The sequence below is a fragment of the Papio anubis genome, chromosome 6 (genome assembly GCF_008728515.1).
Source record: "Papio anubis isolate 15944 chromosome 6, Panubis1.0, whole genome shotgun sequence".
In the NCBI taxonomy this organism is placed as follows: Eukaryota; Metazoa; Chordata; class Mammalia; order Primates; family Cercopithecidae; genus Papio; species Papio anubis.
Genome location: NC_044981.1, coordinates 78,308,308 through 78,322,473, shown reverse-complemented (window position 1 = coordinate 78,322,473; position 14,166 = coordinate 78,308,308). Strand labels below are relative to the sequence as shown.

Sequence of the window (14,166 nt, the reverse complement as noted above, 5' to 3'; positions counted from 1 at the left end):
AACTATTTAAATAATAATAGTACCTGTGATTTCTGAGGTAGGGCACAACATAATGCATAATATTTACAAGTAAAGGAATAACCCGCTCCTTTTCATCACTATAGAAAACCATATCCAAAAGATGAGCCAAAACCTATAAAAACAAAAAATGAAGAGTAACATATGAGGTGAAACTGATGTCATCCCAAGGTACTGATTTTCAGTTTGTTAGAAAACCTAGACTACTTAAAATTAGAAAAATCTAAAATTAAATCTTCCTGAATCATTTTTATGTTAATAAGTTTTTCCACCATCTGGTTTTTTGTACATTGTTACTATAGGATATAAATATGGGCAAATCTTGCCATTTCCAACTGAGATAGGGAAGTACAAAAAAGAAAAGAGTTCAAGAACCTTCTGTGACAGTGAGTAAACAGTGAATTTAGTACTAGAAACTACAGTATTCTTTTATCCCTAACAGCTAAAATGTAGTTTAGAAAAAAAAAACAAACAATTTAACTGGACTGTTGAAATTCCAAAACTGTCAATCAACAGCTATTTGGCCATAGTCTTATTGTTCGGATCTTGTAAAGGTCACTATCCACATCTGCAAAGAGGAAACAAAATGGCACGTGTATAATAGGATATAAAAAAGAGCCTGTCAGACAATGTACATAGAAATGTTTGGTAAGTTGTAAAATACATTATAGTGGCAGGCTTTAGATCACCTTCACTTCTCCCCATGCTGGGCGCGGTGGCTCATGCCTGTAACCTCAGCACTTTGGGAAGCCAAAGTGGGCAGATTACCTGAGGTCAGGAGTTCGAGGCCAGCCTGGCCAACTTGGTGAAACCCTGTCTCTCTTAAAAATACAAAAATTAGCTGGGTGTGGTGGTGCACACCCATAGTCTCAACTACTTAGGAGGCTGAGGGAGGAGAATAGCTTGAGCCCGGGAGGCGGAGGTTGCAGTGAGCCGAGATCACACCACTTGACTCCAGCCTGGGCAACAAGAGTGAAACTTCATCTCAAAAAAAAAAAAAAAAAAAAAAAAAAAGGACATGGAGAAGGGGAGCAATATCTAAATTTATCACTAACGTTTGGCAAACTAAATAATCCAAATACATAAAAGGCCAAAACTTTGTATTTGTTAATTCTATATAGTGATTTCTAGAAGCACAAAATATAAATTTCTCTATAAAAATTACTTGCTAATTTTTAATAATGAAACAGTCTACTTGAGAGTTCATGTGAAAAAGCTTAATACTTACCTCAGAGAGTAATGTCAATGCATGGACACTATATACAGAAGGAGTTATGTTTGCAGTTTCCATTGCAGGTGATAACATATCTATAAGAGAAAATTAAAGATATGGCTAGTTCCCACTGAAAACAAAGTTTATATGTGTGTATGTGTGTGTGTGTGTGTGTATATACATGTATATATGTACGTGTATATATAATTCCCACTGAAAAAAAGTTATTTGTTATACACGAGAAAAGGGATAAATTTGTGGTACTTATAGTGCTAGGCAAAATGATTTCTTAGTAAATATATGCCTGCTTACAGATAATAAACCTAAATGAATACCTTCAACATCAGATTCCAAATTGGTTCCATCTACCATTATTTTGGGAGAAGGCTTAACTTCAAGATTTCGTCGCAGCCACGTTGTTTGTTCCAGAGAAGAACCAGCAATTACACCAATTGCATCCACTATTTTGTGAGTTACATCCTAAAAAAATAAGAACTACATATGTACACACGTGCACACTAGTTATGAACTTCTGTAGTTTATATTTCTGATCATAGATATTTTACAATAGACATTACCGATTCCCATAGAATGTTCAGAGTTGAAAGAAACTTCAGTTTATCTTATTTGACTCTCTCATTTTCAAATTGAGTGCACTGAGAAACACTTTTGACAATAGCTCTTAACTCAGACTGCCTTACCTGAAGGTCTCTCTGGTCTTTTTTATTTTCCAAACTAGGGTTTTTCATAATAAACTCATTCAGAACCCTAAAAGGGACAAAGAGAAAACAGAAACGGGAAATATCAGTCTAAAAGAAACTAATGTGATCTAATTTCTCACCATGAGTTAAGTGGCTTAATGCTCTTGATTTCCATTTTAAATATTTAATATATGTATATATCCTATGACTCAACTGAAATTCATAAACATATTCATTAAAAGACACTGTATAAGGATGCTCAAAGCAGTATTATTTGTAAGAGCCCCAAAGTGGAAGGAACCCAAATGTCCAGCAAGGGCAGAAAAGATAAATTGTGGAATGTGGCCAGGCATGGTGGTGCATGCCTGTAGTTCCAGCTACTTGGTAGGCTAAGGCAGGATAATTGCTTGAGGCCAAGGCTGCAGTGTGCTATGATCATGCTGTGAATAACCACTGCACTCTGGCCTGGGAAACCTGGCAAGATGGCAAGATCCCATATCAAAGAAAAAACAAATTGCAGAATGCTCAAACACTAAACAACAATGAAAATAAATTACAGATATTATAATTACATGAATGAATCTCATAAACATTATGTTGAACAAAAGAAGCCAGACACAAAATATTTATATATACTTATAGTTCAAAAACAAGGCGAAATCCATCTTTGGTGTTAGACTAGTGGTTACATTTGGGGAAAGAAAAGAATAGTAACTGGGAGAGGTGCAGAGGGACATACGCTGATTTGTTTCTTAAGTTTGTAATGATATAGTGGTATGCCTGCTTTTTACAAACTTTGCATTTGTAGAGTTGTGTACTATTTGTATATTTTTCGATATGTGTTTTATATATAAACAGAAAAGTTTAAAAAATCCTAAATTGTAACCTAGAAACGATTTCTTACCATAACACATTAAAAATAGTCCATGAAGAAAAAAATTTCCATTTTCATTATTTGCTAAGAGTCTACTCAATATTCACTCTGACATGATTGTTTAAAAGATAAAATATATGCACAATTACTTCCAAACTAATATGTAAAATGAAACTAAAGAGCAACCTTCATCAACTTCTATTTTTTAATTAGGTAATTTTAGAGGATCAGTACAATGGCTGGCAAAAAGGTAAACTGACAAATTTTAAAAGGAAATTGAGTTTCTAGTATAACTGAAAATGTTCAACTTCCAACTTTTAGTTTTAACATTCAGAATATGCACATGTTAAAAAAGAAGAGGATCCTTCATTCTGAAAGGAAGAAAAGGCATGTGAGGAAACAGTAAAATATTGGAGGGGAACAGCTACAGATCATAACAAATGAACTTAATTTTTTGATGAAATTAGCCAGCAGGGTTATTTGGTGATGATTCCAACAACTGTACATCCATTCCCTCTCTGAACCTATGACAACTCCTGTGTAGCTGGGACTACAGGCACGTGTGACCACGCCTGGCTAATTTTTAAATGTTTTGTAGAGACAGGGTCTCCCTATGTTGCCTAGGCTGGTCTCGAACTCCCAGGCTCAAGCAATCCTCTTGCTTCAGCATCCCAAAGTGCTAGAATTGCAGGCATGGGCCACCGCACGTGGCTTCTTTCTTTCTTTTCATGATCGAATATCCTCAAAGAGGAATCAACACTTACTTTCCCACACTAAGCATTTGCTGTTAACACATCTGTGCTTCTACCTCTACAAACCCTCTCTCCTAAATCATCAGATCATTGGTGATTAGATAATCAGGATGCCTGTCCAGATTGTCAACAAACATAGCCTTTTATTATTCCTCACCTTCCTTAACCTCTCTGAAGGTGTTAACCATGCCCTCTTAACCTCCCTTTGGTTCTGGAACAATTAAATGCCTGGTTTTCTTCTAACTTTTTGATACTTCCCTTTCTATCTCCTTTGCTGCCCTCTTCTCCTTCTTCATCCTGTTCTTTCAATCCCATCAATAGTTGAAACCATCCCCACACTTCCCACTTGAAACAGAATTCCTAGTCTAGCCTCTTTCCCCTCTGATCTAGCCTACTACTAACATGCCAATCGTGTCTCTCCTCAAAAACCTGCAACCTCTCCCACTCCAAGACCATATTCTTTAAAATAAAATTCAAGATCCTGCCCCATCTAGCTCCCATCTCCCTTTTTCACCCAGCCTTATTTTCCACTATACCACTGCCTGTGCCCTGCTCTATTACCAAACCAGACAATGTACTTTGCCCCAGAATACCCTTCCCCTTCCTGTTTCACAAAGGCTTTCTGTGCCCACCACCTCTATCCACTTATCAGGTATTTACTGGGGACCTATTAGGAATCAAGAATAATGGCAAGCAAAAAACTGAGACTGTCTATGACATCCCAGTACTTGCAGTCATGGGTGACTAACATTTATCAAATAATCATATAAATCATTAAGATAAAGCAGGAAACTCCAAGACACAGAGAGAAAAATTTTCCCAGCCTGTTTAGGTTTGGGGCCCAGCTCAGGTGTCCCTCCTCTATGAAGTTCCCCTTCAGCCATGCTACATCACCCCCTCCCCTTTCCATCCCACACTCCCCACCACCACAGAACAGCTACTGTTGTAACAGTTTTATGTTAGTGTACTTACATTTTGTATATGTATAAACATAGACTGTTTCCTCCTCTCACCCTGCCTCCCACTTTCTTTTTCTTAAACAGGCCTTATATATCTAGTTTTGCATCTCAAGAATACTATGAGAAGGTAGAGAGATCACTGTCACCTAAAACATCTGTTATTAATTCTTGGCAACTAGGACAATTAACATTATCCTTTTATTTGAAATAATATATTTAAGTGAAATTGCTTACCCAAGTATAAGAAACTGCCCTGGAGCTGGAAGACTCAGTTGTATAGAGTCTTTCAGAAGTATCAACAGTGACGCCCAGCTATCCACTAAATTGGGCACTGGAATTCTGCAAGATAATACAGTTTACACAAAAGCCACAATAAACTATGGTTTTCTAATAGTTTGTGGAACATTCTCGAAATTTTTATAGACAATGATAGAACAAAATTCCTAAAAACTTCATTTTTACTAACATTAATTAGTAAACCAACACAGTTAAAATATCAATACAATTTCTTCTTTTTTTTTTAAATAGAGATGGAATTTCACCATGTTGCCCAGGCTGGTCTCAAACTCCTGGGATCAAGCTTTAGTGTTGGGATTACGGGCGTGAACCACTGCATCTGGCCCCAGTGCAATTTTTCTTTTTCTTTTTTTTTTTTTGAGATGGAGTCTTGCTCTGTTGCCCAGGCTGGAGTGCAGTGGTGTGATCTCAGCTCACTGCAGCCTCCACCTCCCCAGTTCAAGCAGTTCGCTCCTGCCTCAGCCTCCTGAGTAGCTGGGACCACAGGCGTGCACCGCCACGCCCAGCTAATTTTTGTATTTTTAGTAGAGACGGGGTTTCACCATGTTGGCCAGTATGGTCTTGATCTCCTGACTTTGTGATCTGTCCGCCTCGGCCTCCCAAAGTGCTGGGATTACAGGCGAGAGCCAACACGCCTAGCCTGCAGTTTCTTAATCTAGACATTTTTCTGTTGAAATCCCATTTGTCACATGGGATCTCAAAAGTAAAATACGACTGCAGTAATTCTCAGTTTAACTACTGATATCACAGTCACCCACTCCCTAGCCTCGTCTCTCCATTTCTCTCTTAGTTCTTTTTCCTTCACCTTTTAAGTCTCTACCTCATGTTATGGAAGGCTGTCAACTGAACATTAGTCTTTGACCTGTAAAACTAATGAAGACTATCTTTGTTTCAGTCTGACCTTAACCCTAACACTTCTCTGTATGTAAGTTCAGATTTTAGGTAGTCCTTGCTCTAGGTCACAACCAGTTTAAATACACTCAGTAGCCTGACCTTATAATGCTAGTCATAGAATACAAATGGAGGCTGAGTTTGGTGAATAAAATGGAATTATAAAGGAGGATGAAGAGTCAGGTTCTTGAGTAAGAAGTTATAAAACTCAAATCATAACTTCTGTTCACAGGTCAATTAAATGCAAAATGCAAAATAAGATATTTCATGTAATCATTCCTAACATTAAAAAAGCAGAATGAATTACTGTATGTTCACCTATACCAAAATAATGGATTCAGTTGCAATATGCATAGTTTCGAGTAGGTTCAGCTTTTCATTTATGTTTAAATGATTTTATCACAATTCAGTGTTTTACTATCTAGGAATCGTCAATATCCTTAGGTCTTTAGGTTTGTAGGATATACATGGCTGAGTCATTAAGATACTCATTACTTGTGTTAATATATCCATAAGTAATGTTTCTCTGTTTCTAGCAACATAGTAAGGAGAGATCAATATCAGTAATCTTACCTTTGAATATAAGCATAGAAAAACTGAAGCATACAGACTTCCAAAGAAAGATGTTTCTATAAATAAAAGAAATCAATTTTATAGTGAAGAATGCTGCCTTTTCTTTTTCATTGTTGCAACTTTGTATCTTACTGCCAATTTTTAATTAAAAAAATTAAAAGAACAAAATAATAAATTTTTCATTAATGAGCCATGCAGCTCTCTTCCACTTAGTAGGAAAAATTCATAACACAAGAGCTATTTTAAAAGTTGAAAATAGATGGAAGGAATGGAAAGATTGTCAATTTTTCCTTCCATATATCAGAAGTTGACAGTCCACCACTCACTTTTAAATGATTCATGTACTCTGTAAGTATCAACACTATTTTAGGTAGCTTATGCTTGGTGCTATTAGAATTGAGATTTTTAATGAAATGCGTATTTAAGTCTTATTACACATATATGTTCAGTTAGTGTAGTTCAAATTTGTGATCAATTCCTAAGAGCTTTAAATATAGCCACTAAATTAAAGATAGTGTTGAGTGTAATATATAATAAAAATAAAACACCTGCCCTTGGAAATTAATGAGAGGCAGGAGAATGATATTGATGACCACTGACGTTTATCAATTTGTGCTTTTTTAGTCCCAACTATTTCCTTGAAGGTTTCCCGTTTTACCACACAAAGAAAAATCAAGTGTCTAATAGATTCAGAACTTAATAAGGGGACACAGGTTGGTGGCACAGGATGGTGGATTGGCTCTAATTTGTTTTCATATCCCTCATGTATAGCTCAATGTCTGGCACAAATAGGTACTCTAAAAACAAACTAAAAATCCTATGACAAATGCCCCAGTTTTTATTAAAAGCCTAATAAAGACACTGACTATTCACACACATCTTACTCCCTTTGGAAACTCAAGATAAAAGGAAAACATAATTCAACATTTTCAGATATATGTCATAATTCTTTAAAGGATATGATTAAGTCTATTTTGGCTTGGCTCAAAGTCTAATGTTTGTAGCTGGTAAATACTTTCTGAGAAAATACGACCTCTTGGTATTGCTTGAACAAAGAGCACAAAAAGTAGAAAAGTCCGTAATATTCCTAATTTGTAGACTTTTATTTTTGCCTAGAGACAAAGCAATGTGTGTGCAGAGACTATGTCATTCATAGTGTGGCCCTTGCATAGCACAGTATTACACATGGTCAAGAAATGACATTGACTAGAACTAAGGTTACAGCAAAATTTGGGGAGTTCACAGAGTTAAGAGATTCATTCAGAAAAGAAAGCAATAAGGAAGCTGTGAAAAATGGCAACAACTGAGAGAAGCAAATCTTGAGCTCTGGCTTATGTTCTTTAAGTGACCAGAAAAATCTCCCCTGATAATTTAGTCACATGGTCCCTGACTGCCTTTGAGGAACATATGAAGATATGAGCAGTTAACTGCTCTTCACTGACTACTGAATAATCAGAATAGCAAGTCACTACAAATATTGATAATTGTTTTGATTGAAGCAGTGTGAGGGCCACATGCAGCCATCTCTGTAATCTGTACTATATTGAAAGGACATTATTGTACAAAAAAAAAATCTTACCAGCATAATTTCTGAAACAGAATTGTAAACACATGTGAAGAAGAGTTTTTTCTTACCTTGTCCTTGGCTATGGCTGGTGGCTGCTTTAAAACTTCTTTTACAGTCTGGATAACAGTTTCTGCTCTCATGACACTGATTGAACGAACCAATTCCACTAATAAAAGCTGTTCTTCACTGGCTGCAGGAATGACCTAGGTAATAATCATTGTATTTATGTATGTATGTGTGTATATAAGTCTTTTAGGGGAAGTTACAGAATTAAGAGAGTATTTTATGACCTCTTCTTTTTTTAGATTTTATAGAGATGAGGTCTTGCTATTTTGCTCAGCCTTGTCTCAAACTCCTGTGCTCAAAGTGATCCTGGTGCCTTGGCCCCCCAAAGTGCTAGGATTACAGGCATGAGCCACCGCACACAGCCCTGGCCTCTATTTAAGTCCCTTTATTAAAGACCTCTTCAAGTCCCTTGACTATTGTAGGCAAATTTTGCTTTTATTTTTTATATATATATATATTTTTTTGTTTTTTGAGATGGGGTTTTGCTCTGTCTCCAAGGCTGGCGTGCAGTGGCTCAATTACAGTTTACTGCAGCCTCAACCTCATAGGTTTAAGCGATCCTCTTGCTTCAGCCTCCTGAGTAGCTGAGACCACAGGCATGCCACTATGCCCAGATAATTTTTTAATTTTTTGTGGAGACAGGGTCTCCCTATGTTTCTCAGGGTCAAAATTTATTTTTTTCTAATCAATACATGTTCATCACCTCAAAAAATAAAACAGAACAATAAGCTTTATAAAAAAAAATGGTATTGTCCTATATCTCTTCCCATGCCCCAAAGCAACCATGCTCAACTCCTTAAGTTCTTTTCCATTTTGTCTAAATAACATACAGTACTATTTTTCCTATTTCCTGATTTTCTTTTACACATTATCTATTCATTATTTTGGAAGACAAAGATGTAGCTCTCTCTTACACTTTTCTACCTATCCTGCCAACACTGTTGTACCGTATTTTTATTTAAATCCATATCTAATGTTCACATGATTATTTGTGGTTGCACTGTGTATTGTACTAGCATTGTATTTGTTTTATGGTACAACTTTTTGTTTTTCCTGGAGCTAATTGCTTTGTTTGCTTCATTTTCTCTGCACCTATTAAAAATTCATCCCTAAATGCTTCAACTGTAAATCTCTAATTACATATTCAAATACTTCAGGTAATTAATTTGTATCTTTTCCTCCCTCTCTTTTTTCCTTGAGACATTTCTGTTAGATGTCTTTTTATTCTACCCTGGGTTGATACTCTCTAGGTTTGCTACACAGTGTCATCTTGCTATCTCTCCTGTTACCATTATCTCAGAGATTCCCCTTGCTGTCTCTTTTGTGTTGGAATCCCTGTTTCTTGGATCTCCCGTCTTCTTCATTCTTGGTTTATTCCTCCTCTGGTGGACTTACATCTTCCAGTAGCCGCGAAAAAGTGAACTGATAGCAATTTTCCTTGCTGTTGTTGTTGTTGTTGAGACATTGCATAGCTGAAAATGTTCTGAGTGACAGTTTGGCTGGAGATAGAATTATGGATTGAAACTACCTTCCCATCAAAATTCCCAGTGTTGCTGTTAACAAATCTCATCTTTATTCTTTTGAATGTGACCAGTATTCTTTCTTCAGAAGATTTTAGGATCTCTTCTTTATCTCCAGTGTTCTGAAATTACATGCTAATCTTTGTGCAGATCTCTTTTCACAGTGCTACACACAATCTGGAAACATATTTATTTCATTCCTGAGGAATTTTATTGTTTTATTTCTTTGTATTTTTCTCCTCTTGTTTTTAAATTCTGCAGAAAGATACTGGGTCTCTAGTATCACTTCTCTAATATTCTTATCTCTTTTCTCCTGTTTTCCATATCTTTAAATTTGTATTCCATTTCTGGTATTTATCCACTTTCTGTTCCAACCCTCCTAAAAATATTGCTTTGTTTCTGCTGTAGAATTTTTAATATCCATGAAAAATTTTAATTTTTGGAATGGTCTTTCCTATACTCTCCCTTTCTACCTCATGGTCTCACCCACTGAAGGACATTATTATTATTTACATTTTCTTCTGTTATCTGCATTGTTTGACTTTTAAAAATCTAGCTGTTTCAGTCTGTCTATCACATTAGAGACTTTATGTGACTGATAATCCTTGGCTATTTAAATATGAGGAATAATAATATAGCTAATATTTACACAGTGATTAAGTGCTAGGCATTGCTCTATGTGAATTACATATTATCAGCTATAATATACCTGATAATCCTCCTGCCTCAGCCTCATGAGTAGCTAGGTCTACAGGCACATGCCACCACACTTCACTATTTTTATATTTTGTAGAGACAGGGTCTCATGAGGTCTTGAATTCTTGGCCTCAAGCAATCCTCCCACCTTGGTCTCCCAAAGTGCTAGGACTGTAGCTATGAGCCACTGTGCCTGGCTTCAACATGCCATGTTAAATCAAGTGTTCTTTACTGCTTCTAAGTAGTACAGGATTTAAATTTTCAATGTGAATGCTATCTACTACTGAATCTTCACATGCAAATAATGTAATATGGTGTGAATGTTTATTTTGATTACTTTAAAAATGTAAAAGCACAAAAATAAATCAGGAATTGTTAGGTGGAAAAAAATCATATTTTTTATATAAATGTAAGTTATACAATAGCCTTACTATTCTAATGTACCGTGATTCGTTTTCAATATAGAGCATTTCTCTTGAGCTTTGAAACTCAGAAAGCAACAAAATTCACATACATAACTCAGCTAAGACCAACGGCAAAGTGAGACCTCATCTCTATGAAAAAAAGTAGAAAAAAAAAATTTGTAAATTATATTTAGAAACAAGAACTCTTTGAATTATCATATCATAATAAACTACAGTCAAGATGAAAATTTTTCTCCATATCCTTGCTTTGGACCCTAAATGACTAGCACTTAAAAAATATACTGTACCATATTACCATTTCTATTTAGTTTTAATATCATACTAATTTCCTTTCATTTCCACATAATATCTTTTATATTTGACCTCAAATTTTATTTTTATCTTTATTTACTTATTTTTTGAGACAGGGTCTCACTTTGTTGCCCAGGCTGGAGTGCAGTGGCGTGATCTCGGCTCACCACAACTTCCGCCTTCTGGGTTTAAGCGATTCTCCTGCCTCAGCCTCCTAAGTAGCTGGGACTACAGGCGTGTGCCACCATGCCCAGCTAATTTTTGTATTTTTAGTAGAGATGGGGTTTCACTGTGTTGGCCAGGCTGGTCTGGATCTCCTGACCTCATGATCTGCCTGCCTCAGCCTCCCAAAGTGCTGGGATTACAGGTGTGAGCCATTGCACCTAGCCTTGACCTCAAATTTTAATCAATACTTAAAGAAATTAAGGCAACAATTTATCTAAACCTGTCAACAAACTTTTGCTTTACACTCCAATCTACCCCGGCACCACTGCAATATATGGAGAAGTGAAAATTAGCATGTACTCACCAAATGCAAAACAAAAAGTGCCAAATGTCTAAATACATACCTTGGTCCTGGTGGTGGTTTTATTCTGTCTTCTTTCATTCCACACAAATGCAATGGCAGCCATAAAGTGAACACCATGATTCATTGAAATAGGGCCCAACAATTCAAGAATCTGTTGTCTCAAGTTCTAAAACAGTTTGAAGCAAATGAAAGTGAAATTAAAAAAAAATGAAAACATTTACAACTAGACTGCATTTTTGGTTTCTTTGAAATAATATAGTACTTACAGGTTTTACTATATAAATAACACTAGAGGAAACTTTAATTTAAGGGCTACAACATGACTATAATTCTGAAAGAAAAACAAATCCTATAAAATGACGGCTACCAATCAGCCAAATACAAGTCTATTCACTGTGAAAAGATACTAGAAAAACACAACACATATAAAATTCGACTTAGCAGGTTTGACATAGAGTCCTTTAAAAAAAGGTGAGGGATTCTATAATTATAAAACAACTTCTGTTTTATTTAAGTAAAACAAAACATAAAAAGTATAGCTTAATCCAAGCATCAAAACTTAGATCAAATGTCCTAATGGTTCCCACCCTTATCCTTCTCCCAATTCCCTATGTGTTCCCTTGGATCCCAGATCCAGGTGGTCTGGTCTAGGAGTAAAATTAGGTTATTGAAGGATGTCAATTTGACAACTTGACATGGCACAGCATTTGGAAAATATCAAGCAAGGAAGAAAAAAATTAAAAATCAATAATTAATCCCATCATCCTGAGATAATTACTGATAAAATGCAAACTTTATTCCTTTTTCTACAGATAACATTTTTTATATAACTGAAAATATGGTATTTGTTCAATTATGTAACATCCCCGGTTTCACTGAGCTTTTGAGCCCTTCTCCATCCAATAAGAATTCTTCAAAACCATGAATATTAGTGGCTATGTAATGAAACACTGAAAGGATAATTTAAACATTCCCTAATTCATTGTTTAGGGTCTCTCTTTTTTCTGCCATTAAATAATACTATAATGAACACTTTGTATATACATCTTTGTATAATTTCAATTACCTTAGAATTCACTCCTAAAGTAGATTACTAGGTCAAAGACTATGAAATCTTTGAAGCTGTCTGTACATATTGCTAAATTGTTTTCTAGGAGGGCCTTGCATATTAAAATCTCAATTTAAAATGCCCTAAAAAAAAGGAACAAAGTTCTAACATGTATGAATGAACCTTAAAAATATGTCACGTGAAAGAAGCCAGACACAAAAGACCAAATATTATCATTCCCTTTATATGAACTTTTTCAGAAAAAGCAAATCAATATATGGAGAGAATAGATTAGTGGTTGATTGGGATTAGGGATGGGAACAGGGAGTGAGTGGAAATGGCCAGGAAGAATCTTTGTGGTAAAGGACATATTCAAAAATTGGACTGGTAAAGGATATATTCAAAAATTTACAAAGTTGTGAACTTTGTAAATTTACTAAAAAAATTACTGAATTGTATACCTAAAAATGGGCAAATTCTGTGACATGTCAGCCATAGCCCAGAAAAACTGTTAAAAATTATTTGATAATTAATCTATGCAGGGTCCTGTAAATGCTACACAAATTATTCACATATTCTGAATATAATCTTTGGGAAGGTCCTCAAACAGACTTCTGAGCTCTACAGATTAAATATGAATTGTCTAACCTTTGTAGCTCCAAGATTAATAGTGGTAACAGATGCGGATGCAGCAATAATCATCTTTTCTGAAGAATCGGCTTGATGCAGTATGCTCCAAAGCAGTGTCACAGAGGACATGATCATATGAAGGATTGAGAGGATTCCACTGCGTGCTTCAAACAAGTGTTTCTGGTCTACATTGACCAAAAGCTATTAACAGTTGGGGAAAAAACCTCATTACTTACTGAGATTTACAAATGGAAATATATTAGACCTCATAGTCTTTCAAAAGAAGTCAAATATTTATGCAGTCTTACTTGGTGATACTGTGTAGTTGGATCCAACAAACAGTAATGGATAATGGCTGTAATCCCTTCCAAAAGAGTAAGAATCATATCTGGTGGAATAACTGATGCCATCCACAGAGGCCTGAAATAAAATGCATTCATTTAAACACAAGTTTTATGATAGTATAGTTCATATTTTATCACTAGGAAATACTCACAATGTGTCAGGTACATAGAAAATGTGCAATAAATACTAGATTAATAAATGGCTAAAAGAATAAATCAGAGTCTTTTATTTCCTAATCTATAAAATAAGTGAGTTGGACTAAATATACTAGAGTTCCTCTTGGCTAAAGAATTCTATACAAAATAAACACATGATGGCCAGTGAATCTCTAGCCACTGAGGAATGGCAGGCATATTAATATTAAACAACAAAGGCAGTTTTCTTATTATTTTACATGTGGAAACTAAGGTTATTCTGAAAAATGAGATAGTCTACTGGAACTAATTTTTCAGACTTCATGTTAAGCATGGGGACTCAGATTGAATTTGCCACTAAACCATGAAAATCCAAAACAAAAAACAAAATTGGATGGAAAAGATTTGTAAATTTAAATTATTTTCAGTCTAAAACTGATTTGCACTTAGATAAAGCAGACAAAACCCGGGAAACCCTTTCCTAAGCTTCCTATTAGTTTTGCCAGCTCAGGCAAGAAGAACATTGAAATTAATTTCAGTCCTTGGAAGAAAATAAGCCTGTTTAAATATTCCTTCCCTTTTCCATTCTAGATTCTTTTACTGATACTTTTCCTCGAGCCACATTTTTTTTTGTGGA

General features: G+C 35.4%; 1 protein-coding gene across 15 annotated transcripts in view; it reads right to left on the bottom strand.

Moving 5' to 3' along the window:
• The window catches only part of DOP1A (DOP1 leucine zipper like protein A), a 105,640-nt gene that overhangs the window by 14,835 nt on the left and 76,639 nt on the right, over positions 1-14,166 (bottom strand). For 14 of the 15 annotated variants that reach the window (XR_002521636.2, XM_021937525.2, XM_021937532.2 and 11 more), the window contains 10 exons: positions 13,359-13,470; positions 13,069-13,251; positions 11,413-11,538; positions 7,914-8,048; positions 6,279-6,334; positions 4,752-4,856; positions 1,933-1,999; positions 1,567-1,711; positions 1,247-1,326; positions 24-133 (listed from right to left, as the gene is read on the bottom strand). Coding sequence is in view for 14 of the 15 variants with exons in the window: in XM_021937525.2 (XP_021793217.1) it covers positions 24-133; positions 1,247-1,326; positions 1,567-1,711; positions 1,933-1,999; positions 4,752-4,856; positions 6,279-6,334; positions 7,914-8,048; positions 11,413-11,538; positions 13,069-13,251; positions 13,359-13,470 (1,119 nt within the window). In the remaining variant the exon portion in view is untranslated. Of the gene's footprint in view, positions 1-23; positions 134-159; positions 587-1,246; positions 1,327-1,566; positions 1,712-1,932; positions 2,000-4,751; positions 4,857-6,278; positions 6,335-7,913; positions 8,049-11,412; positions 11,539-13,068; positions 13,252-13,358; positions 13,471-14,166 lie in introns of those variants that run through there. The other variant, XM_031667269.1, reaches the window with a different exon arrangement.